Source organism: Tachyglossus aculeatus, chromosome 9 (assembly GCF_015852505.1).
Source record: "Tachyglossus aculeatus isolate mTacAcu1 chromosome 9, mTacAcu1.pri, whole genome shotgun sequence".
NCBI lineage: Eukaryota > Metazoa > Chordata > Mammalia > Monotremata > Tachyglossidae > Tachyglossus > Tachyglossus aculeatus.
In genome coordinates, this window is record NC_052074.1 from 27381337 (window position 1) to 27407850 (window position 26514).

General features: G+C 38.6%; 2 protein-coding genes across 4 annotated transcripts in view; one reads left to right on the plus strand and one right to left on the minus strand.

The window, feature by feature from the left end:
* The window catches only part of SUPT3H (SPT3 homolog, SAGA and STAGA complex component), a 415169-nt gene that overhangs the window by 319271 nt on the left and 69384 nt on the right, over positions 1-26514 (minus strand). The window lies entirely within an intron of this gene.
* Positions 293-25386, plus strand: LOC119932122 (runt-related transcription factor 2-like). Its single transcript, XM_038750987.1, is given in 4 exon segments — positions 293-459; positions 665-721; positions 723-792; positions 25242-25386. Coding segments are annotated over 4 exon segments (345 nt in total). The 5' UTR covers positions 293-321; the 3' UTR covers positions 25322-25386.

The window sequence follows — 26514 nt, forward strand, 5'->3', positions numbered from 1 at the left end:
CTGCACAGGAGTGAGGGCTCTTTCAGCATTTGTACTCTCTCCAAATCCTCATGAGTCACAAAAATTAAAAAGCTATATCCTTCTGAATGCCAGGAAGGGCCTTACCACGGGCCTTTTGTCAGAAAGAAAAAAAGACAGAGAGAGAGAGAGAGAGAGAGAAAGAAAGAGAGAGAGAAAAAGAAAAGGAAAAATCCACAGTGGTAGGCAGTCCCACTTTTCTTTGAGTACTGTGAGGTCACAAACCACATGATTCTGTCTCTCCAGTAACAGTGCTTGCAAAAAAAAGGAGTTTTAAAGCTTTTGCTTTTTTGGATTGTGTGAATGCTTCATTCGCCTCACAAACAACCACAGAACCACAAGTGCGGTGCAAACTTTCTCCAGGAGGACAGCAAGAAGTCTCTGGTTTTTAAATGGTTAAACTCCGCAGGTCACTACCAGCCACCGAGACCAACAGAGGCAGTAAGTGCTCTCTAACCACAGTCTATGCAGTAATAGTAGGTCCTTCAAATATTTGCTCATTCTCTTTTTTTGTTTTGTTTCCTTGCTTTTCACATGTTACCAGAGCTACAGAACTTCTTGACAGAAAAAAAACAAATATAAAGTCTATGCACTCCAGGCATACTGTAAAACTAAAACAAGGTTTGGCTATGGTTTGTATTTTCAGTTTAAGGCTTCAAGCGTTATTTACACCAGAAGGTACAAGTTCTACTTGAAAAAAAAAAAGAGGGGGGACTATGGCATCAAACAGCCTCTTCAGCACAGTGACACCATGTCAGCAAAACTTCTTTTGGGGTAAGTGTTATAATATTTTTTTATATTCTATAAATGTTCTTGCTTGTTATCGAAATAGGAACCTGTCAAACCGAAAGGTCTGTTTCTTTTTATGTTGCTTGCTTTTAAAATCAGCAGGTATTATAAAAGTTAGCTTGTAACCTGAAAATCTGGAAAATGAAATGACAACCCATCTCTGAGTCTGGTAGTGGGCACATGATTGTCATTTACTTCATTCACTAAGTAATGATTGCATCTAATGGGTAGGAAATTGATCAGGACTAGATGAAAAGCTATTAGGAGTGACAGAAATGAGAAGGGTACAGCATCCAGAAAACTGACAGATGAAGGCACTGACCCAAATTGGGCCGTGTGGGAGTGATATGAGGCACACAGCTAGGTTCATCAAAACACTGAAGTGGGCAACCATAAATCACCTGAGCCCCTGACAACTCCTGATATTAGCTGAAAGTCGGGAAAAAATAGTTTGGCAAAAATGTTCTACGTATGTATTTTCTTAACTCATGCTGTCTGAGCGTCCTGTAAAACAGGAACTAACTTCACTGTCACACATCAATTTAGCTGGTTGCAGTTCAACTCAAATTAAAACTTCAACTGTACAGTACTTAAAATATTGTCTATGGAGAGATTTAGAATGTATCAGATCTTCCTAGTCAGCTTAACACGAGAACCACTGAAACGCAAACTTTCCAAGTTAAAAACGGTTACGGAAACACTACCAACCCATTAAAAAGAAAGTATAAAAAAATTAAAAATATGGATAAAGTCAGGCTTGAATTGTAGCGGTTTTAAAACAGCATGATTTAATAGGGTTGCAAAATATTGGCTTAGATATTCAGAACAGTAAACACGGATGTCCCAAAAAGCCTCCATGAAATCATATAACTATACACACTTATCTTTACATATATGTACCTTTTAAAACACCACTATGTTGCAAGCACCAAAACCAGATTTCTAACATTAATTTTAACCCTGTCCTCTCATATCTACCTCATTTATCAATGTTAATATCATTCACTCTCACACAGCATATAGAAACATAAAAATGATCAAGCCTAACGAGATCAAGACGATGCAAGATGAGGAGGATGTGGAGTTTAGAGGACAATAGTAAAGTGCTAAGGCTTTATTCAATTTTAATCAGCAATCCTCTATCACTGAAAGAGTTCACTTAGTGGTACTGATGCAAAGTCAGCAAAATTAGACACTTACAAAACTCTCTTTAGGATGTCCAGCATTTTTCAAATAAGATGAAAGGCTGCAGGTATTTTCCTTTTTTCTTTATCCTTAAAAAGTGAAGAAAAAAGATAGACACTAGGATTCCTTCCACTGCATATACCTAACTAGATTACGCTTGCTTTCGAACTTAGTACCAATGACTGGATCTTCCTTTACCCCTACCTCACACATTTCAACTGGCTATTACTTCAATGTCTGAAACTAGTTTAAGTCCGTGATTAACAATTAAACCTGGAGAAAAGTGGGTACTCTCACAGATTTTTAAAGGGGAATCTCTACTTCTGTACATTGTGTGTCTGCAAGGAATCATGCTCAGCAACAATGCAAACGGTTACTGGGTGATGAGTAGACAAAAAAAAATCCATTTATGATAGATGGCATTTCCTCTCAAACTGCTGCATTCATGAAGCACTGCACCCATGTAGCCAGACCACATTATCCCAGTGTTTACAACAGGAAACAGAGTTTACATGTATGAGGACTTTCTTTTCCTTTAACTTCCAAGGGAGATTACCAAAAATGTAGCTGGCGAAAATGATCATAACATACAATGCTGACTAATTAATACACCTAAAGTCATTTTTAGCAGCTTTAAAGTGTGGCTTACATCTACTCCGGGTTAACATGGGCTCAGAAGCATTTGATTTTAGAATTGATTAGTTTTTCAGGATTGCCATAAAATGCCTAAGAAAACCTGCACTTTTACTTTGCTAAAGGCCTCTGTCTATATCCCACTTTCAACCTGTGTTAAAAACTTCATTATCAAGAAGATTTGTGAATTATGTAGCTGACAGTTCTAAAGCCGATGAAACGATAAGAACGCTTATATCTGGGCTGTTTTAAGCCGTAATATTGTCTATATGGTGAGTCCAAAATTCTTCGTTAACAGACCTTCCATTCCGTACCTGCTTGTTCCTGTTGATATTTTAGATTTTATTTCGGTTTTTGACATATTCCTCACTAGTAAAATTAATGATGGGTGGAAAGTAGGCAATTTCATGTACTGAATAAAGGTATCACTATACTATCAAGAAAAAACGTTTCCCCAATTCTCTGGTAATTTGAATCCATGTATTTAAATTTACCCAGTGGTTATGAATATCATGAGCATCTCTCCACTGTAAGGTCCAGAGTTATGAACACCATGTGTTTAGTTAGGAGTTCCCCTTGGGCCAGCATGATAGCAGAAATTGAGCTGGAAGGTAAAAGATTAACAGATACCCAGTTGTATAGGATCTCACTGTGCGTAACCAGGTAGCACCAACTTTGAATATGTACAAAAGCTAGGGATAAAAGAATGTATATGACGCACACGACATTACTCCTTGATGTGCTTTTCGAAACCAGTCAAATTCTAAAAACCCCAGTGTATCATCACTAGCCAGTGAGGGCTGGACAACATAATGGGATGAATACATGACCTTCCAAGGCCCATTTTGTTTAATGTTCCTGAAGTGATTAAGTTCTATTTCCATACATCCTTCATTAATGCTATGACTGGACCAAACATTTCAAGTCAATTTTATATAATCTCCACGTCATGGATATATGCAACTCATTGTTAGTTTCCAACTGCAAAAGCCAAGAACCAATCTCAGATTTTATTTTAAAAAGAAATACCGCAAAGTCCCAAACCTCAGCGAAGGGAATCTAACAATACAGGCAACGAAGTTAAAAGGAAAATACTCTAATAGTATTCCAAAATAAAATGTGCACAAATACAGAATACTTAGTATTATTTTAAACTAAAATTAGTACATACCTAGCAAAATAAATTATAGCAAGATAATATAAAGAACGACAGTACTGAAGTTCGGTACTCTTCTAGAAACCTTAGTAAAAGTTGTGGGTCGCTCACCATATTTTCTAAAGATTATTAAAGGCATGAAATATGCATGAGTATGTTATAATACCTTCAAAATGATTTTTAAAAGAATATTACTGATCTATTTAATTACCTCTGAGCTAATCACTGATAGACCGATTTCTTTACATCCCTGAAGCTGAAGTAAACTTTGAAAAGATAGAAATGTTCCAGTTTGTTAAAAGAACACTGAAATATTTGACGGTTAAATAAACTGCACAGAGGAAAAAAACTAATTCATTGGAGGTACTAAGATTTTATCAAACACACAGGATTAATCTTTATTGAATAGAACCATTCACAAATCAAACCTTACTGCGCTTCAATACTTTCTACCAGTACTAATCAATTACAAACCTTTTCTAGTGCTTCTAAATCCATGTGCTTTTAATTTTATACATTGGTGGTCTAAAATACAGTACTGAGGCTAAGATTCTATATCGTGACTTTTCTTTTTTCAATAAATATTCATCTAGAGATTTTCTTAAAAAGAGCTGCTCATATGAAAACTCTGGCAATATTTTTATACTGTACCTCTTTGTTGAAGCAAAAGGTTAGGGGTTACCTAAATACCTCAACTGTATATACAAAAAAAGGAAAAGGTAAGTATTCACATGAAAAATCCAATGGGACTAGATTATTTATTTTTGCATTTCCTATGATTAATGATGCACCAGTGCATACTTGAATACTGAAGTCAAAATAAGGTAACACCTCAAATTCCTTTAAAAACTACAAATATCAAACTTCCACATTGCACTAATAACAGATTTTAATAATCAATTCAAAACTAATAATGGAAGAATATAGAAATTCCTCAGATTCCTTGTGCCACTACATAACAATTATACCTGTACGATTTCTTCTAGGAAAATAGCCTTTAGGAATATCTTTCAACTGTAGAATGTCAACTTTTTAGTTGGTAAAACTTTACTTCAAGAACCACAACTAAGCACTGTAACTGTAGGCATAACTTATCCAAATGAACGTGTGAAAACTAACTTATACAAATGAACGTGTGAAAACTACTGATTCTTTTAAAACTTCTTCTCACTGAAATTTTAATCCAGATAAGAATGATTAAAGGTCTACCCAGTTTTGCATCATCATATTCACAGTACTATACTAATAGCGGTATTACCACTACAGAGGTTACTAAGCCTTGTTTTTTTTCCTACAGAAGTAATTACAAACCTACTAGTGAATTAAAATGGAACAATTTGTATTTTATTTGTAAGGAGTTTTTTCCTTTAAAAAAAAAAGATAGAAGCTATGATACATCCCAATAAAGTTGACTAAGTTTCTATCTGTAGTAAATCCTAAGAGAACCTCGAAGTCCGCTAGAGCATCTTAACCATAATAGAACCAAAATAACTTTTGTGATTTTTACTGGCAATTGAACTTGTATTATACGCTTTCCAATATTTTCACCTTTTACAGTATCCCTTGGGCTATCTGGTAAAGGCTGAGAAGTGAGAATAAGGAAGGAGGAATGGGAAGAATGGTCAGATCAGACATCTCAGGGTTGCTGGTTTCTTTTCCCCCATTTAATAAAAACTAAATCTCACAGCATGTTTCCCTTAGTAAACAAAAAGCGCATTTCTAAAGAAAGTATTTTAAAGATGTGATGAGAACTTAAATATTTGTAGACTCCATATCCTATAAAATATTTGTCAATTTAAAAGAATTCATTATTCGCACTATCCCTTTATGTAGTTAACATTTATTACATTTCAACAAGCCTTGAGGAAGTAGCTAGGGCTATTCAACTTTGCCCTACCCTCTAGATTTTGTGTTTATTAATTTTGACAGGTGAAATTACTCAATCTGCATATAATCCCAATTAAACTTTATGAATAGCTACTGTATGTGTACTCAATTTAAGGTTTCATTTTTACAAAACTTCAGGAACATCCTAATATACCAGCGCTTAGAACAATGCTTTGCACATAGTAAGTGCTTAATAAATGCCATCATTATTATTATTATTATAAGTTAGCTTGAGTTGTTTATGAACAGTTTTTTCAAAAATACTTCATTAATCAATACTTAAAGCCATTATTTTCTTTGCTAGGGGATAGTTTTTAATCATATATTCACTAGTATATATTCACTAGACAACTCGGTAATTAGCAATAGTATTATCTTCATAATGTTCAGGCAATATAGGCTGAAAAAGTCTGATGGAAACTCATAGACTGTTTTGGTTTTTTTGGAGAGGTTATGACTATTTTTGTATGTTATACTAGTTATCAAAATAATTTATTATTTAAACCTACCACTCATATAAAAAAGTTAAAAATGCAAAGTCTTAAAATATAGATTAATTTCCACTGCATTTATTTGAACCATGAGTGTGCCAAACCATTGTTTACTTATCCCTTATGGTCAGATATCTTACATCTAAATCCACTTTGTGGTTTAGTAAAAGAGAAAGACAGAGTAGCTGCCAGCTCTGTAATATTTTATTGTTTAGAAAAAAATTCTAGCCAAAAATCAGAAAGGCAGTCAGTAATAAAATTTACCAAAGGCAGACAAACATATAAATATACAAACACAAACAGATACACACATACTCTCTTGAAAATGGGGCAATATCAAGAGGAAAATTATTCAGGTATTCATTTTGGACATTACACATGCTGAAATAAGAAACCTTGCCAAAAAAGCTCAATCTTCCTTGTGCTTATAAGTCTCATGTAGAGCTGAACACATGAATTTTTGTGTTTATACACATGTCTATACTGAATACACATCCAACCACCCACCACACATCCCACATGAAGATAATGCAAATTAAATCCTACAATATTCGTTTTGAAGAGATAGAATTCTGGGTTATATACTGGTTCCATACTAGGTTCTATATTGGATTACAGTGGTGATCCAGTTTCTAAAGTACATTTCTTGAGGGCTTTAACAACTCATTCTCTAACATAAGAGCTAATATTCTCAAGTATCAGGAAAGAATCTCTTTCCATGGAACCGCTTAACTCCTATTTTTACTATAATAATAAAATGTACTGAAATGAGTCCAATTCAGGTGAGTTAACCCTGAAGCTGAAAAAATAGAATGAGGTACATAGTTCTAGAATTATTACTGTACAGGCATATTTGACACTACACTAATATAATTCAGCAATTCAGAAAACGATCTCGCACAAAGATTTCTCCTTTATTTCAAATGCGATCCTGGAAAAAACCTTCTTGGCGACCCAAACTTATAGTGCCCTTTCAGTAATGACAATTATTTTATAACTGTTTCACATAAGCACAGATCATGGTATAAACACTAAAAAATGACTTGAATGAGGTAAATTCTCCCTTTCCGGGGCTCACCTGGGTCACAAACAAGTAAACAGAGCCTGTAAAATCAGTATAATACTATGTAAAAGGCAAATTTTCTAATTCTAATCAATTCTGTATTTAATAGCTTTTACCCAAAAATGAAGTCCTAATATTTATGTACAGGTTATCTCCCCTGCTGGATTGAACTCATAAAAACATGGTGATGTATTAGATCTTAGAATAAAATATTATTCTGTTGGGTAATCAATCAATGAATAGTAGCTTCTTATCTATAGGTGTGCTTTAGTAGGTTTCTATAGTAAAGTAGGTTGTTATTTCCCCAACCAACAAATTGATAACAGTGCTGTGAATTTTGAAGAGTAAATGATCTAGGTGTCAAGCAAGTGAAATATTATCATGAACAGTTTACCTAATTCAATAAAACTATAAAATAGATATGATATTCATAGGCAGCATACCTTAATGCGCATTAATAAAACATTCCCTTTTCCCAAATGTCTTTTATATGTGAAGACTATTCACTTCACTTCTTTGTACCATTCCATCAGCCCTCAAAATGATGCACTGAATATGTCAATGTTGTATAACCGAAGTAATTATAGATCAAACTCTAAAATTTTGTTTTCCAATCTATTAAAAATTGATTTAAAAGAAAACTGCAGAAGACAGACACTTATTTTACTAACACTTTTTATTGCTGAAATCAACTTCATTGAATGAAAATCAAAATCAGTACAAACTCACAGGGCACAGCTAATGCACTTTCCACACAGGCACAAGGTCCAGAATGAAGGAAAAGGCAAAATATGCATCTGCTACATCTACATGATCACACAAGGCACAAGAAATGTAAAGTTACTTGACTTGTTACAACTTGCCAGAGGGACAATTAAAATCAAAACACTAATGTTAATTCCCAACGAGTAACTATATGATTGTTTATTCATTATTAGCTATTCCTAGTTATGTAAATATTCCTGCTTATAACGTCTCTTTGAAGAATTCCCTGCTAATATTTATAATATAAATATTATATTTATAGAAAAAATGTACACATTTTTCTTTGGGGTTGCTAAATTATATTGAAATATAAAAACCGTCAAATCATTCACTTTAACAACTTTTCTGCGCATTAATACATGTAATTTGAAACCAGAGAGAAGTTACCTCTTCAAATAATTTAATAGCTCACAAAATGTTAAATCTTTTGAATGTGAATGTCCTCAAACATTATTCCACATAAAAACAGCAAGAGTTAAAGTCCTTTTTGGGGGGCACCAGTCAAAATTTGTTTTTCCATATAATTTTCAGACACATAGTAATGCATATCTAAGAAATTTATTTGATGCAACTACTTTAACAAGGCTACAGCATGTTACGTATGTGACTAACACAATGCCTGTTTTGATGAAAAATGTATGTAGACAAGTACACGAATAATTCACTGATAGGAGTTTGCAAACTGAAGTCATATTTAGAACTATACCTTTACTCTAAAGAGCTGAGCTCAAAAATGCCAAAAAATGGATTTAACATTATCACTAGTTTTCAGACAGAATTTTCAAAAAACAAAATGTGAATTTTTGGCCTAAAGACAGCTTCATCTTAAATCTAAAATGCACAAAATAAATGCAAAAAAATATTGCCACAAGAATACGTGCATAGCCCTGTGAATGCACACAACACAGCTCTATCTTTTAGTCGCCTAAATACTTAGGATAAAATAAATCTGCAAAAACAGTCTGTAAAAATTCATAGTTGCTTTCTGCACTGCCCAACTAACTTGAATAAACTTTACTTAAAACCCCTTCATTTTTATCAGATATCCTGAAAACTAAAAGAACCTATACCTGACTCGTAACTTTGACACAGCTGTGTCATGACAGCTTCTTTCTTCAATTTTAAAATTAGTAATTGCCACAAATCACCTTGAACAAGTTCTGCAGTCCATTTTCTCCTGTACATACCTGTTTATTATCAATTTTGGAAGGGTCCTCAGCACTCTGCTTGCAAAAATAGATCCTTTAAAACTCTAACAGGGAACACAAAGTGCAATATTAAAGACATCATGAAATGCATTAATGGAGGTTTGGAAAATTTTCATTCCTAGAAGCCCAGCAAATGTCTGCCTTTTTTAGGTTGATAGCATCTTCTAGAAGCAACAGAATGTCTGCATATAGCCAGCAACCCTTCTTGCTGCAACATAATGATCTGATCCAGAAATTCAAGGGTACTTAAAACAACGGGCTACCTGTTCTAGCCACGCTTAGGAATGTGGCCAAATCATTTTTATTGATTTAACCTTTATAGGAATGCTACATATCCTTAGAGCAAAACATTTCTAATGTATTTATAATATGATACACCTCTGAGAAGCCTTAAAAAAAAAAAACTAAGGACAGATCGACAGGCAGGCACCCTTTCCTTTCTGGGTTTTTTTCCCTTGGTCTAGCGATAGCTTGCCTTAGTAAGTGATCTGATTTACATTAGCTTGAACAGATGGGTCGAGCTGAAATAAAACTGCGAATTGCCTTATATTCTAACTTTAAAGGATAACTACTGAAGACTGATAATGCACACATCTACTAGTTCACCTAGATTCTAAATGCTCCTTGCACGCTAGAATGAGACATTAATCGTCTCATTTGCAAACATATTTACAGGCTGAAACTTTTAGGTTTCATAGGCCTTACTAAAGAGCCTGGGCTGCATGCTAGTTACAGTCAGAGAGCTTACAGAGAGATGTTTGCCCGGACCATCTTTTCGGACTTTTGCAAGCTTGACAGTTAAAAAAAAATTCCTTCAGGGACCAGTATCCATGCTACCGACATTTGCTGAATAATAACTTCACATTGCTGAACTTCTGATGGTACATCATGTTATTTTTGCACTTCACCTCTAACGAGGTTGTACTTTAATTGTAAAGATTTATCTTAAATGGCAAACAACTTAGAGCGTTTCCAGATGGATAATCAAAAGGAGAAGCAAACAACAAAAACAAATGTACTTAGAAGATACTAAACTGTTGTAAAAAAATGTTTTTACCTCAGTAAGACTTAAGTTACTATTTAAAACTTCAAATATTACCAAAAAAAACCCTTATAAGGAGAGAAGAAACTAAATCAAATGAAAGAAACTACCGCAGTTGCTGGGGCACTGATGAAGAACTGCTATTGGGCAAAATTGCCTAGCATCTTTTTAAATGCTACTAAAAACTCACACTGGGAATTGGGAATTTTTTTTTTTTTTTTTTTTTACACAAAACCAGTATGCTACAGTATATTCTCAGCCTGAAATTTTCGAATACAGGATAAATCTCACTCTCTCTCTCATCTATGCTTTTTGAGTTTACATTTGCAATAAGCTTGGTGCTAAACTAGCAGTGTCAAAAAAACATGATCCTTCCCTCTAAAATATTTTATTCTAAAATGGAGGGCTTGAACACAGGCATTAAACCATTTTAAAACACGAAATATACACAGATTTGACAATACTAATAATAACGATCCTTGTTAAGTACAATTTGACAAGCACCTTACTGAGGCGTGGGATAGATAAAATGTAAGCAGATCGGGCCTAGTCTTTGTCCCAGGTAGGACTCACATTCTGAGTATGCTTGTATGTTTGTGGGGGGTGGGGGGAGAGGAGGAGAGAAAACAGGTGTTTAATCATTTTAGATGAGGAAACTGAGGCACAGAGAAGTTACAAGACTTGCCCAAGACCACACAGCAGGCAAGCAGCAAAGGAATCAAAACCAGCTCTACTGAGTCCACAGCCTATTCTCTTTTCATTAGACCATTCTGTTTCTCTGACAAAAACATAAATCAAAATCAACTGTATTTATTGAGCACTTGCTATGTTCAGAGAACTGTGTTACATGCTTGGGAGAGTACAACAGAGCTGGTAGACGTGTTCCTTGCCCTCAACAAGCTTACAGTCTAGAAGAGGAGACAGACATCAATCAAATATATAAGTGCTGTGGGGCTGGGAGGGTGGTGAATAAAGAGAACAAGCCATGCTGATGCAGAAGGAAGTGGGAGAATGGGAAATGAGGGCTTAGTCAGGGAAGGCCTCGTGGAGGAGAAATGACTTCAGAAAAGCTTTGAAGGGGGCAGGGGGAGAAAAATTGTCTGTTGGATATGAGTATGTTATATAACAATTTTGTTTGGTTGTGTTTTGTGTTCCATCAAGAAATAATATACCTTCCCTCTCCAACTTGGTAGTGATTGTATTTACTGAACACCCACTGGATACAAACTAAGCTAACATTCTACTAACTAAATTCACAAACTAAAAGGAACATTCTACTCCTATCACTTAATTACTCCTCTCAGTGTCTAGATGTGTGGGATTGAACAGGGGAACTTGCAAAATTTAAGATTCAAAAACTTTTACTCTATCCCTGGATGAATCATAATCATTGTAACTCTATACCATCACCAAGTCAGAAAGTGTCTTCTTGCCAAGATAAGTCCCTAGTTATGTGACCTTAAGTTGAAAACATGAATTTGTATAGTAGGAATTTCACAGGATCATCAGGCAAAAATATGTGGTTTTCCTTAATCTGGTAACACCAACCCTCCATTACACTTGACGATGAGGGTAGAGGGACAGTATGAATAAAGGATAAATATTACTTCTAAACCTTCTTCCCCTAAAATCTTTTTAAGTCCTGTTAATAATAATAATAGTAATTGTGGTATTTGTTAAGTGCTTACTGTGTGCCAAGCACTGTTCTAAGCCCTGGGGTAATCAGGTTGTCCCACATGGGGCTCACACTTTTAATCCCCAATTTACAGATGAGGTAACTAAGTCATAGAGAAGTTGAGTGACTTGCCCAAGGTCACACAGCAGACAAGTGGCAGAGGCAGAAATAGAACCCACATCCTCTGACTCCCAAGCCGATGATCTTTCCACTAAGTCACGCTGCTTCCACCACCAACAAAGCAACAAAGTGGATTTATACTGCTTTTTATCTTTCAATCAAAGGTATTTACTGAGCGGTTACTATGTGCAGAGCACTGCATTCTAAGCGCTTGGGAAGAATACAACAGAATTAGCAGATACTTTCTCTGCCCATAACAAGCTTACGGTTCATTCGTTCATTCAAATTCGCTTAGTGTGCAACAATATAAAAATATAACGGACACATTCCCTGCCCACAATGAACTTACAATCCTGAGGTGTCTCCTTACCTTTTTCCCATATTTTATATTTTTAAAATTACTCTGACATAAACCTCCAAGTGAACCTCCCATCCAATATCCAGTGGCAATATTAATGTCTAATTTGCCTCTCTATATGCAACACAAAATATCCCAATAGCTTTATTTTATTCCTTGATGGCTAGTGCAAGATGGTTAACTGAGAAGCTCCTTAAATCACCTTTTCCAAGAAAAAATCTTTTAAATGAAAGCTATTTCCTGTGGAAAAAAAACCTATATGAAGACACCTTGATTTCTACAATTGCTCCATAAGCTTAATTCTCAATATTTTGAATAGCACATAAATTTGGAAGTTTGGAGGCTGTATGGAGAGAAGATATGAAACTAGAATAGTGATGGTTATATGTACTTATACCAGTTTTCCCAATGAAATGCTGCAGTCTAAACTTGGCTGCCCTTCAAAATACAGGAGATTTCAGCTTGACGGTATTAACACATTCATCAAAACCCATGCATTTTAGTTAAATGGTTAATTATTTTATCTTTGTCTTACAATAAGATGCTTAACAAGAAAAGAGGAAAAGAAAATTACTTCAAGGTACATCCAGTTATCCTACAAGAAGGAGTCGCATTTTTGCAAATCCCCATGTTGAGGAAAACTAATAATACTTAGCATTATTTTATTTCTTAAACACTGACTATTTGCCAAGCTCTGTACTAAGCGATGGGTTAGATACAAGATAATCAAGCCAGACACCGTCCCTACCCATTTGGGGCTTACAGTCTAAGTACGAGGGAGTAGGATTTAATCTCCATTTTACAGATGGGGAAATTGAAGCAGAGAAGTTAAGTGACTTGAACAAGGTCACACAAAAGACATGCGGCGAAGCTGCGATCGGATCCCAGCTTCTCTAACTTCCAGGCCCGTGCTCTTCCCACTTGGCCATGCTGCTTTCAATGTGTAGTACTCAGCATCTTCAATACCACGCACATGCACACAAACTCCACAGCTCACTGATTTCAATTAGTCTTGAATGATTGGGCAAACACAGCCAAGTTCCCTAACAACCTTCCAGCTAACGCATGTTAACGCTGAACACATAGGTAATGGCAGAATTAGTCTAACGTCATTAGACTTATCATTCCTTTAGAGTCTCCAGCATCCAAGTCGTTTGAGCATGCAAACGGTGTCTTTCCTAAAGATGGAAAGAGATAATAATAATAATAAGTGCAATTGTCAAGCGCTTATTATGTGTCAAGCACTGTTCTCAGCACTGGGGGAGATACAAGGTAATCAGGTTGTCCCACGTGGGGCTCACATTCTTAATCCCCATTTTACAGATGAGGGAACTGAGGCACGGAGAAGTGACTTGCCCAAAGTCACACAGCTGACAAGTGGCGGAGCCGGGATTAGACCCACGACCTCTGACTCCCAAGCCTGAACTCTTTCCACTGAGCTAAGCTGCTTCTTAAGAGATGGAAAAGGGTCTATGAACAACTTGATTATCTTGAATCTACCCCAGCACATAATACAGTGTCCAGCACATAAAAAGTGCTTATCAAATACCATAATCATTATTATTTTAAAAATTAAAGATGGAAAAATATAGCCTTGGTAGAGTGGTTTAAACCTAGTAAAATATCTTTTTTTCGTTATTCACTGTATAAATAATATTCTAGTTCTCTGTATTGGAGCTAACAATTTATTTTAGATAATATAGAAAAACATAAACAAGTCACTTTTTGTAGGAAAACATTACTAGCTTACTTAGGAATTAAGATTTAAAGTTATACCTCACAATTTAGCTGGAAAAACATGGAAGACGAGGATGGCACTGAGCTTACATTTAAGTTTCAGAGTGTGATTTGGCAGGTGAAGAAAAGGAGCCTGTTCCAGGGAGAGAGAAGAAATGCTTTAAGTCAGGAGACAGGGGAGTTATAAGTAGGAAGGAGCAGAGAGATTTGTCTCAAAGAAGAGGAGCGAAGTTAAAAATATCAGGAGTTGATAAGTGAGATAGAAGAGTGTTTTGGGTCCATAATAAAGCAATCTCGTTTTGAAACAGTCAAATCAATCAACTAATGGTATTTATTGAGCCCTTACTGTATGCAGAGCACTATACCAAGCACCTGAAAAAGTACAATAAAATGGAGTGGTAGACATGATATCTGTCCACAATGGAACAGGTTTCAAGATATAAAAACTTGACTATGGATTTTGTTGTACTGTACTCTCCCAAATGCTTAGTATAATGCTCTCCACAAAGCAAGAACTCAAATACCATTGACCGATTCTAAGAGACAACGCAAAGAAGACTAGACAACTTAACTAAATCAATCAATCATATTTATTGAGCGCTTCCTATGTGCAGAGCACTGTACTAAGCGCTTGGGAAGTACAAATTGGCAACATATAGAGACAGTCCCTACCCAACATTGGGCTCACAGTCTAAAAGTGGGCTCACGGTCTAAAACTAAATGAAATGAATGATGACTCAAAAGGTTCTGTAATAATAATAATAATAATAATGTTGGTATTTGTTAAGTGCTTACTCTGTGCCAAGCACTGTTCTAAGCGCTGGGGGGATACAAGGTAATCACAGTTGTCCCACATAGGGCTCACAATCCTAATCCGCATTTTACAGATGAGGGAACTGAGGCCCAGAGAAGTTAAGTGACTTGGCCAAAGTCACACAGCTGACAAATGGCAGAGCTGGGATTAGAACCCATGATCTCTGACTCCCAAGCCTGGGCTCTTTCCACTGAGTCACCCCCTTCTGCATTTGAGAAGCAGCCTGACTACTTCCTAAAATGATGTGAAATTCCAGGAAGAGAAAAACTGGTCAGTTGAAAGATAAGGAGTTTGACCTGTCACAAAGTTTAAAGTGTGATAAATCCTGCAAGAGATGTTTCACTGAAAGAGAACCAAAAGTGGATTGATGAAGTGAGGGTGCGACTTGAATAACATCTATAGGGCCCAGTGCATAAAATGAAAGAACTCAAATTAGTGTACAGAATTAGATTTAAAGCCTAAATTCATATGATCAGCAAGTGAAAAGTGACTTATGGTTTACCTACCATAATATCCAAGACATTATAGTCACACTTCTGGCTCCTAGTAAAGTGAAGAGCATCACAGGCTTAAAAAAAAAAGATTACTTTAAAATGAAACAAATGTGATGGGAAAAAAGTCTAAGACCCATAGATAGGGTGTCAGGATGTCCAAGTTTCAGAAGATTCAAGTTTACCACTAGAATCTGAAAAAGTTATTTCCCCACTCTAACACAGTTATTGTTTATGAAGTAAAAATAACATTGTCCACATGAATTCTTATTTTATATTATTTTCTACTTACCTCACCAAATATTAAGAGGGCTTTACTGTGAAAACGGTTTTGAGTTTCCCAGCTGAAAGACACTGAATGACAAATTACAATTATTGAAATGGGGAGGTGAAAATTCTGATTTGCGATTCCTCAAACTTAATTAGTGTGAGGGGTTTTTTTTTCCTGTTTACCTTCATGGTATTTGTTAAGCGCTTACTATGTGCCAGGCACTGTACTAAGCCCTGGGATAGTTACAAGCTAATCAGGTTGGACAAAGTCCATGTCCCACATGGGGCTTCAAAGGTTTCTTCCCCATTTGACGGATAAGGTAACTGAGGCACAGAGAAGTGAAGTGACTTCCCCAAGGTCACCCAGCTGACAAGTGTCAGAGCCAGGATTAGATCCTAGGTTCTTCTGACTCTCAGGCCCGTGCTCTAACCACTAGGCCATGCTGCTTCTCAAAGTGCCAAGAAATATACCTTAAAAGGAATCTTTTTCTTGAGTAAATGGGCTTACACTGTCCTTTTTTTTTTTAACTTAATGTGCATGCTCAAAAAGGCAGAGTTTACTGTCTTGAGATTGAGATTATTATTGTTAAGTGGCAGAGCCAGGAGTAGAACCCAGGTCCTTCTGACTCCCAGGCCTGGGCTCTATCCACCAGAACATGCTACTTATAATAATAATAATAATAATAATAATAATATTAGCATTTATTAAGCACTTATGATGGGCAAAGCACTGTACTAAGTACTGAGCGCTTACAGCTCCACCTCCTTCCCCTCTCCATCCCCCCCACGCCTTGCCTCCTTCCCTTCCCCACAGCACCTGTATATATGTTTGTATGGATTTATTACTCTATTTATTTTACTTGTATATATCTAGTGTATTTATTTTATTTTGTTAATATGTTTGGTTTTGTTCTGTGTCTCCCCCTTCTAGACTGTGAGCCCACTGTTGGGTAGGGACCGTCTCTATAGGTAGCCAACTTGTACTTCCCAAGCTCTTAGTACAGTGCTCTGCACACAGTAAGCGCTCAATAAATACGATTGATTGATTGATACTGGGGAGGTTACAAGGTGATCAGGTTGTCCCATGGTGGGGGGGGGGGGGCTCACAGTCTTAATCCCCATTTTACAGATGCGGTAACTGAGGCCCAGAGAAGTGAAGTGACTTGCCCAAAGTCACACAGCTGACAATTGGTGGAGCCGGGACTTGAACCCATGACCTCTGACTCCAAAGCCCGAGTTCTTTCCACTGTGCCATGCTGCTTCTCTTCCATATCCCTTTACCCTCGACCCCTTTTCTTACCTGTGAAGGTCCCCCTAGTCCACTGCAAACGATTCTGGGTTCATCAGGGAGAATCTGGCCATCATTCTCTGTGGAGTGGGGCTGGCCACCCAGCTCCAAGCAGAGTTGCCAGAGGCTTCTGGACTCTGGTCATCAGGGAATGAGGGAGAAAGTATGTACGAGGAGAAGGAGCAAAAAGAGAAGCAGTGTGGCTAGGTGGAAAGAGCACGGGCTTTGGAGTCAGAGGGCATGGGTTCGAATTCCAACTTAGCCACATGTCTGCTGTGTGACCTTAGGCAAGTCACTTAACTTCTCTGAGCCTCTTACTTCATCTGTAAAATGGGGATTAAGATTGTGAGCCCCACATGGGACAACTTGATCACCTTGTATCCCCCCCAGCGCTTAGAACAGTGCTCTGCACATGGTAAGCACTTAACAAATGTCATCATTATTATTATTATTAAAAAGTGGATATGGGCTAAGCACTGAGTGGACCTGACAAACCCAGACCACTCTCAGCTGCCAGATATTGGGCCTTGGTGTCCCAGGAAATAGAGTTCCTGAGGGACCTTCTTCCAATTACCAAGCATACAGCAATTCAAAACATTAACAGCCTGAATCCCTGTTACGAGTGTTATAGTCCCAGCTGTAAGGGGTCCCCGGGGTTCAGGGTCATGGTAGAGCAACCTACCCAAAGTCCCAGGAAGAAAAGAGAATAATGAAGAGCAGGCCTTGACTAACCAACTTCTTGGGGACAGAGTACAGGCAACAAATTATGGTAACAGGTAATAGGTAATATGAAACTCCTCACCCTCGGCTTCAAGGCTGTCGACCACCTCGCCCCCTCCTACCTCACCTCCCTTCTCTCCTTCTCCAGCCCAGCCCACACCCTCCGCTCCTCTGCCGCTAATCTCCTCACCGTGCCTCATTCTCACCTGTCCCACCATCGACCCCAGGCCCACGTCCTCCCCCGGGCCTAGAATGCCCTCCCTCTGCCCATCCGCCAAGCTAGCTCTCTTCCTCCCTTCAAGTTCCTACTGAGAGCTCATCTCCTCCAGGAGGCCTTCCCAGCCTGAGCCCCTTCCTTCCTCTCCCCCTCTCCATCCCCCCCATCTTACCTCCTTCCCTTCCCCACAGCACCTGTATATATGTTTGTACATATTTATTACTCTATTTATTCATTTATTTATTTTACTTGCACCTATCTATTCTATTTATTTTATTTTGTTAATATGTTTGGTTTTGTTCTCTGTCTCCCCCTTCTAGACTGTGAGCCCACTGTTGGGTAGGGACTGTCTCTATATGTTGCCAGCTTGTACTTCCCAAGCGCTTAGTACAGTGCTCTGCACACAGTAAGCGCTCAATAAATACGATTGACATTGATTGATTAACAGATACAATAACAATATTTGTTAATTATGGTATTTGATAAGCAGTTAATATGTGCTGAGCATTGTTCTAAGGACTGGGGTAGATACAAAATAGGTTGGACACAGGCCCTGTTCCACATAGGGCTTGCAGTCTTAATCCCCATTTTACAGATGAGGGAACTGAGGCTCAGAGAAGTGACTTACCCAAGGTCACATGGCAGACAACTGGCGGAGCCAATTCTAGACACTGAGCTCCTCTGTAGTATGGTATAGAAAAACGCCAATCACAGACTACACCAACCACACATTTCCTCACCAGAATTCTAGGCAGAGCCACACTATTCCCTCTATTGCATATGCCCCAGTCCGTTAAGGAATACACCAAGTACCCATGGACAATCATATACACAGCTGTCAAAACTAAGTGACTGCTTCCCTTCCCCTTTCCTTCACCACACCAGGAAGCTTGGTCAGTCCCAACTGGGACAAACCCAAAAAGAAGATGGGTTCTGGATCATTTTGAGCCCCAACGTTATCAGGTTAGACTTGGGGTCAGGCTAACCCGAGTTGGGGCAAGGCCTCAGATGTCTGACCTGTGCAGAAGTCCACTTAGTGCTTTCCAGATTTGATTCTCAAAGAGACATCAAGGAGTATGGCGAGATAAATCTCCTCAACAATGTTAATGGCTGGGATTAAAACTGGGGCACTTTGTACCACTGCATGATACCTACAGGCAGAAGAATTCTGACGAAAAAAAAAAAAAAAAGAAAAAAGCATATATGTAGATAAAAAGTTAAAAAAAATCAGGCTTGCAGAAGAGTATTTAGGTCTAGGCTGGGGTGAAGATAATATATCTACCTATATATATCTATATATATTTGTATATATATATGCATATATATATAGATATATATAGACAGATATATTATCTTCACCCCAGCCTAGACCTAAATACTCTTCTGCAAGCCTGATTTTTTTTTAACTTCCCTCATTAACAGTGATACCAGCACTCTCTTCTGTGGCTTTCCTTTAGGAAGAAAAGGAAGGTCTGTTTACTTTCATATATGGATAGTCCCCTCCTCCACATATCTGATAACTGGGACAATTTCAAGGCTAAACAATTTGGCTCCACGGGTGATACTGTTTGGTCAACTTTCCAAGCTGATGTAGCAATAGAAAAACCATTTCTCACAGAATAATAATAATAATAATAATAATCACAATGGTATTTCTTAAGCGCTTACTACGTGCCAAGCACTGTTCTAAGCACTGGGGTAGGTACAAGGTAATGAGGTTGTACCACGTGGGGCTCACAGTCTTCATCCCCATTTTACAGATGAGGTAACAGGCACAGAGAAGTTAAGTGACTTGCCCAAAGTCACACAGCAGGCAAGTGGTGAAGACTGGATTCGAACCCACGACCTCTGACTCACAAGCCCAGGCTCTTTCCACTAAGCCACTAACAGGGATCAACAAACACTGGCTAAGTTTTCCAGGAAAAGACACAACTCCTCAGATGCCCTCTACCTCCCTATGGTGGGATCTTTGCCATATTACTTTGTTACACTTTCCTTAATCTTTTATGTCAATACCCCCTACCCCTCATTGATTTTTACACTAATTGCACTGAGTGTTTACCTAAGATCTTATCAACCCTGAACACACTTGCTGAGCTATGAAAATTGGGCCTTTTAAAAGTAGTCATACTGATTAAGGTGTGCTTCTCATTGTGAAATCACTCTTGCAAACCCTCTTTCCATCTTGTAAGAGTTCTAAAAAATTCAACTATTAACTTTAAAGCTTCAAAAATCACAAGTTAATCTTATTGTGGTTTTTAATCACCCCCTGCTACTTTTGCATTTAACCTAGGACAGTTGCTAAAGTTAGGGACCTTTTAGAAAGTAAGTGCTAATTAAAAATGCCATTACACCTAGCAGAACTGATGTAAGATTTATACTATGTGGGTGTGTATGTGTGTGTGTGTGTGTGTGTGTGTATAAATAAAATAAATAAAATACACACACACACACACACATATATATATTTTTTTTTAATGGACACAGACTGATTAAAGAGGATCCAGAAGCATTGTTCTCTGTGGGCAGGGAATGTGTCTACACACTGTTATACTGTATTCGCCCAAGAGTTTAGTACAGTGCTCTGTACACAGCAGCAACTGCTCAATATATATGATTAACTGCTGTTCTTAGCACCAATGACTGTTACAGTACCTTTATTAAGTGTTCAAGTATGAGAAGCAGCATGGCCTAGGGATAGAGCATGGACCTGGGATTCAGAAGGTCACGGGTTCTAATCCCGGCTCTGCCACTTGTCTGTTGTGTGACCTTGGGCAAATCACTTAACTTCTCTATGCCTCAGTTCCCTCAGCTGTAAAATGGGGATTAAGACTGTGAGCCCCAAGTGAGATGGGGGCTGTGTCCAACCCAGTTTTCATTCATTCAATCGTATTTATTGAGCGCTTACTGTGTGCAGAGCACTGTACTAAGCACTTGGGAAGTATAAGTTGGCAACATATAGAGTCGGTCCCTACCCAACAGTGGGCTCACAGTCTAGAAGGGGGAGACTGACAACAAAATTATCTTCTATCTACCCCATTGCTTAGAACAGTGCGTGACACATAGTAAGTGCTTAACAAAAACCATTATTGCTATTATTATTAAGTGAAAGCCATATCTACACAGCCTTGTCTTTGAAGATTTTCAGTCAGTGGCAGAGAGCTTTGAAATACTGTTGCCAATTTCTTTAAGATTTCCTGTTTGTTATGAGTGCTAGTGTTATGTATGGGGATCCATAGTCACACTTCAGGGATGCATAGAAATCCTTGATTTTGTTTTGGAGTACGCAGACCTGTATCCCTTCAGCCTTAGAATCTTACCACTCATGATACTTGTTCTGCATTCTCACCATGGCTCTGTATTTCCCAACTAGATTTCAATTATGCACTCCTTTTGCATTAGGTGTGACAAAGTACAAGGAAAATGGGACATTGCTTGATTTGCTGAAAGTAGCATTTCGATCTCAGAGTCACTCATCAAAACAATCCTAGAGTTCCCACCTGGCAGAAACTACAGTTTTAAAGTCTGCCTTACAGAAAGTAACCGCTATAGAAAGGAAATAAAAATCAATATAAGTGCTAATTGCTAAATAGACAGCTTCCTGATAAAATACACCTTCTTTGGAGTCTGAAGCCCACAAAAGAGAAGCTTTAATGCCGGGTTTAATGAGCAATCAGGATAATGAGCGCTATATCCATTCCTTTTTTTTTTTTTTGAAATGCTGCTTCGTACAGTAGGATACAGATTGTGACCCCAGAAATATAGACCTCGAAATATTCCAAAGCGTTTTCGCCAAGGTCCAGAAATAAACAAGAAATGAAGCCGAAGGAGGTCCAGGGACCTTGCCCCACAAGAAGATTATATAAACTGAGAAGAGTAATGCAAGCTGCCTAAACCAGTGGCCTTAATCTGGCCGATTTCCTATACAACTAAACCACGCATTAGGCTCCCCTAACGCTAACTGGCTTACTGTACTCAATTTCATCTATCTCACCGCTGACCCCTTGCCCACATCTCCCTCCAACTGAAACTCCCTCCCTCCACATACAACGGACCTCCACTCTTCCCCCCCTTGAAAGCCTTACTCAAAACCATATCTCCTCCAGGAAGCCTTCCCCGACTAAACCCTCATTTCCCCTACTCCCTTTCCCTTCTGTGTCACTTATATACAGGATCTGTACCCTTTAAGCACTTGATACCCACCCTCAGCTCCACAGCACTATGTACGTATCTACAATTGATATTCACTCATTCAATCATAGAGATGGAGTAATTACTGTGTGCAGAACACTGCACTAAGAACTTGGGCAAGTACAACACAACAATAAATAGGCTTGTAGTCTGATCAGTGTGGAGGTGGCTCAGTTGCAATTTAGCCAAGAGATTTCAAGAAAGGAAGCTCCTTTCTCCCCCTGTGGACTGTACACTCCCAGTGAACAGGGAACATGTCACTAACTCTGGTGAACTGTACTCTCCGAACTGCTCAGTACAGTGCTCTGCACACAGTAAGCGATTAAATGGTAACACATTAGAAGGGGCTCTGCAGCATCCGATCTCACTGACGAAGGCAGCCTGCCATTACTTTCCAGCATCCGTGTCTCCTTCCGCGGGCGAGAAGGACATTAGTAGACAGCAAACAAGGCTCAGATTCCCAGCAAGCCCATGGCATTGTGTGTCTAACCAGAGACTGTGATCACTGAGACGCTCCTCAGCACTATTCCTTACGGTGGCAATATGATGCTTGAATTTACCTGGCAAAACATCCAGTGGCCTTTGTTCTACTCATCATTGCTGGGTAAAGTGCCTGCTGATTCTGTTGTACTGTACTCTCCCAAGCACTTAGAACAGCACACTGCATATAATAACTGTGGTATTTGGTAAGTGCTTACTGTGAGCCAGGCACTGTACCAAGCGCTGGGGTGGATACGAGCAAATCAAGTTGGACACAGTCCCCGTCCCACATGAGGCTCACAGTCTCATTCCCCATTTTACAGGTGAGATAACAGGCACAGAGAGGTCAAGTGACTTGCCCAAGGTGTCACAGCAGACAAGTAGCAGAGCAGGGATTAGAACCTATGATCTCCTAACTCCCAGGCCTGTGGCTATCCACTATACCACACATAGTAAGCACTCAAAAAATACCACTGAGTGCCTCACACATCAGAAGTGCTTAACAAATACCATTTTTTTAAAAAAGAGAAACTTGCCCTATGGTTACGGTTCTATGTTATGCATGTGCACAACATTTTTCTTCTGACATCACCACGTGCTCAGAAGTGCCTTGGAAGAAAGTTGTGTCTACGAGAGCAGAAGCATTTGTGGTCTAATACTTAGTACCAGCTTACTAAAGTGTGTGAGTGTGTGTACACATATCCTCATGGCCAAATCAGGGAAAACTGACTGTAAAAAAAAAAAATTGAAGGGAGAGAACTGAACCATGGAGCCACAGAAGGGAAATGGAGGTAGGCAAAGCTTAGCTATAAAACAGTGTTAACAGAAATGAAAAATGGAAATAAATACAACAGCCATAAAAAAACCCTTGTGCTCACATACCAAGGCCTTAAGGAATGCAATAATATGCCAACAGAAATCAGACAATGTGTTTTAGAGAAACTTCAACATGCTCATTTCTCATTCTACTAATTCTTCTTTTCATACGGGTGTGGGTTTGTGAGGTTATTCTTTTGCTTATGTGCTCTCGGCCTGGTGAAATAAACAGAAGAGATAGAGATTACTTGTAGGAGAAAAAGAAAGCATTGATAAATGCGGAAAGTCGATGCCAAATTTGGAGAATCTTGACTACTTATGACAGAGGTAAAATACAAATCTAGAACTTTTTATATAGATGACCTGCAGCTGCTCCTGCTTAACTCTCTAGGTGCTAAAATGAATGAAAAGAGACCACAAATTCAAGTTCCCTGTTCCTTGAAAAAACTCAATCCAGGCAATTCATAATTTGGAAGTTTGAAAGCAATTAAATAACTGTTAAAAGCTGCTGGGGAATATAAAGCAATGGCACATGTAAATATTTATTTTAATGATAACATTTTAAATACAATATTTCATGTCCCCTTTCTTATGAACATTGCCTTCTGAAAACCAAGGCATTCCCAAAAACAAATTTTTAGACCAACTGAACTTGATTGAACTGTTTTGACAATGTACAGTACCAGACTGAGTAAAAACAAGCATCATCTGTAATTATAATGTATGCTTCATAACAATATTCCCTATTAATACAGCATCCACCAACACCACACCAGACATTACTAAAACAAGTAACTTCAGATAACAATGATGCAAGTGGACTCAATTTAAAGACTTAAGAGATATGGGAGCAGGCATGTCCAAAGTCATGCTCACATTTCTAATTGTGCTGAATTTTCAGATTCGTTCTTCCAGCACTGACATACAACCTTACTTTTCTATCAAGAGTTGCACAAATAGACAAAAAATTAACTTAAAAGTATGAGGGATAACACTCATGTTTGTGTTAACTACTTCGGAAATTTTAGCATCTATGTCTGATTAATTTTAAAGGCATGCATACTGCATGCAATATCAGACAGCTTTTAAAATAGAATTTAGACAAGAATGTTGTAAAGCCAGAAAGTTGCATCTAACTTTGAAAGTTAAAGGCTTCCAAACTTGTTGCTGAACACTTCATATCACATGTATTTCTTCAGCTTAGATTTAAGATTCCTGGAGAAATACCGATATTTACACCTACCAATAGCTACTATTGGAAGAAGCAATAGTGGCATTTGTTAAGCACTGCACTAAGCAGTGGGATAAGTACAAAGTAATCAGGTCAAACAGTGCTCAGTCTCAGGGGGAGAGAGAACAGGTATTTAATGCCCATTTTCCAGATGGGGAAAGTAGGAGGGAGAAGTTAGATGACTTGTCCCAGGTCACACAGTAGCCAAGTGGCAGAGCTGAGATTAGAACCCAGGTCGTCCTCCTCTCAGGCCCATGATCTAGCCACTATGAAGCAGCACAAAAGTGGAGAGAGCACAGGCCTGAGAGTCAGAAGGTCATGGGTTCTAGCCTCAGTTCTGCTACTTGTCTGCTGTGTGACCTTGGGCAAGTCACTTCACTTCTCTGTGCCTCAGGTCCCTCATCTGTAAAATGAGAACTGAGACTGTGAGCCCCACAGAGGACAAGGGACTGCGTCCAACCCGATTTGCATGTCTACACCCCAGTGCTTAGTGCAGTGCCTGGCACATAAATACCACAATCATTATTATTTCTGTGATGAACTTCCAAAAGAAGGGCTGTGTTGGTAATTTCATACTCTTTGTTTCATTCCATTAGACTTTAAACTCAGTGGGGATGGACACCCCATTTATGACCTCCCTCAACGGCAAGAACTTTCACCAAGTAAGGAACCCTGAGTTCGACAAAAGCACAGTATGCTTTGATTAGTCTACGTAGATCCATTTCTTCTTGGGGTGTCAATAAAAACTAGGCCACACAACATTACACATCATAGGATGGTACACCAAACAGCTCTTTTAGAATAACAGCTTCATAAGGAACCAAAGACAGGGTCCTAAAAGAAAAAGCAGTGCCAAGCGTTGCAGACGCTGAGCCTGACAACACAAGAGACGGCCTTTTTGTGTGCACAATGTGGCTGGGACTTTGATCCAAGTCAAACATATGTGTGAGGGTGTGGGCATGTGTGAGTGATATACAACCGCACGCACACTCCAAGTCAGTCTCCCTAGCCTGCCAGTCTCTTTGTAAACATTAATAACTAAAACCTTAAAGATGCTCCAGATCTAAAAACATTACATTCTATTTCTCTACATTTGCAGTGAAGTTTATATTTCCCCCTCTAAACCAGCAGCTCACTGTGGGCAGGGATCATTATCCACCACCTCTATTATTTTGTACTCTCCCAAGCACTTAGCACAGCACTCTGCACACAGCAGGTGCTCAATAAATACGATCGTTTTGCACGGCACAGGCCAGCAATTTATAATGGTTTCCACACAATCTGCGGAATATTTTCTTTTAGCCTAACCATTAAAAGACCCCTCAAAAGCTCAGAAAACAAGTGTCCAACTGAAGCTCCTTCATTTGTTTCCACTGTTACTGTTTAAACTCTTCTATGGGCCCTCACCACCTCGGCCATTCAGACTGCCGTAAAGTCGCCAATAAGCAACGGCAGTGGCAGCCGTACCCAGCTCCCACAACAGTCCGTAATCTTGCCCCAGTCTACTCCTGACCATTCCACCAACAGGAACTGGGAAGGGGAGGAAGGGCTACATGTGGGGACGTGCGACCAGTGCCTTGTCGGACTTGTTCGCGACGGTAACATTACTAGACTGTAAACTCGTGGGCAGAAAATGTGTCTGTTAGATGGTTATATTATACTCCCAAGCGCTCACTACAGCGCTCTGCACACAGTAGGGCTGACGGTCTAGAAGGCTCAATCCAGTGGGCCACAGAAACTGGGGGGGGGGGGGGTACTGGGGGACTTCTACTGCTTAAAGTCCTATAGTTGCCTTGGTGTTGCATGCGACACTATTGTAGTTTTCTGTGGCTTCCCTGCAGCAATTGAATGCTAGTGGCAAGACGTAAA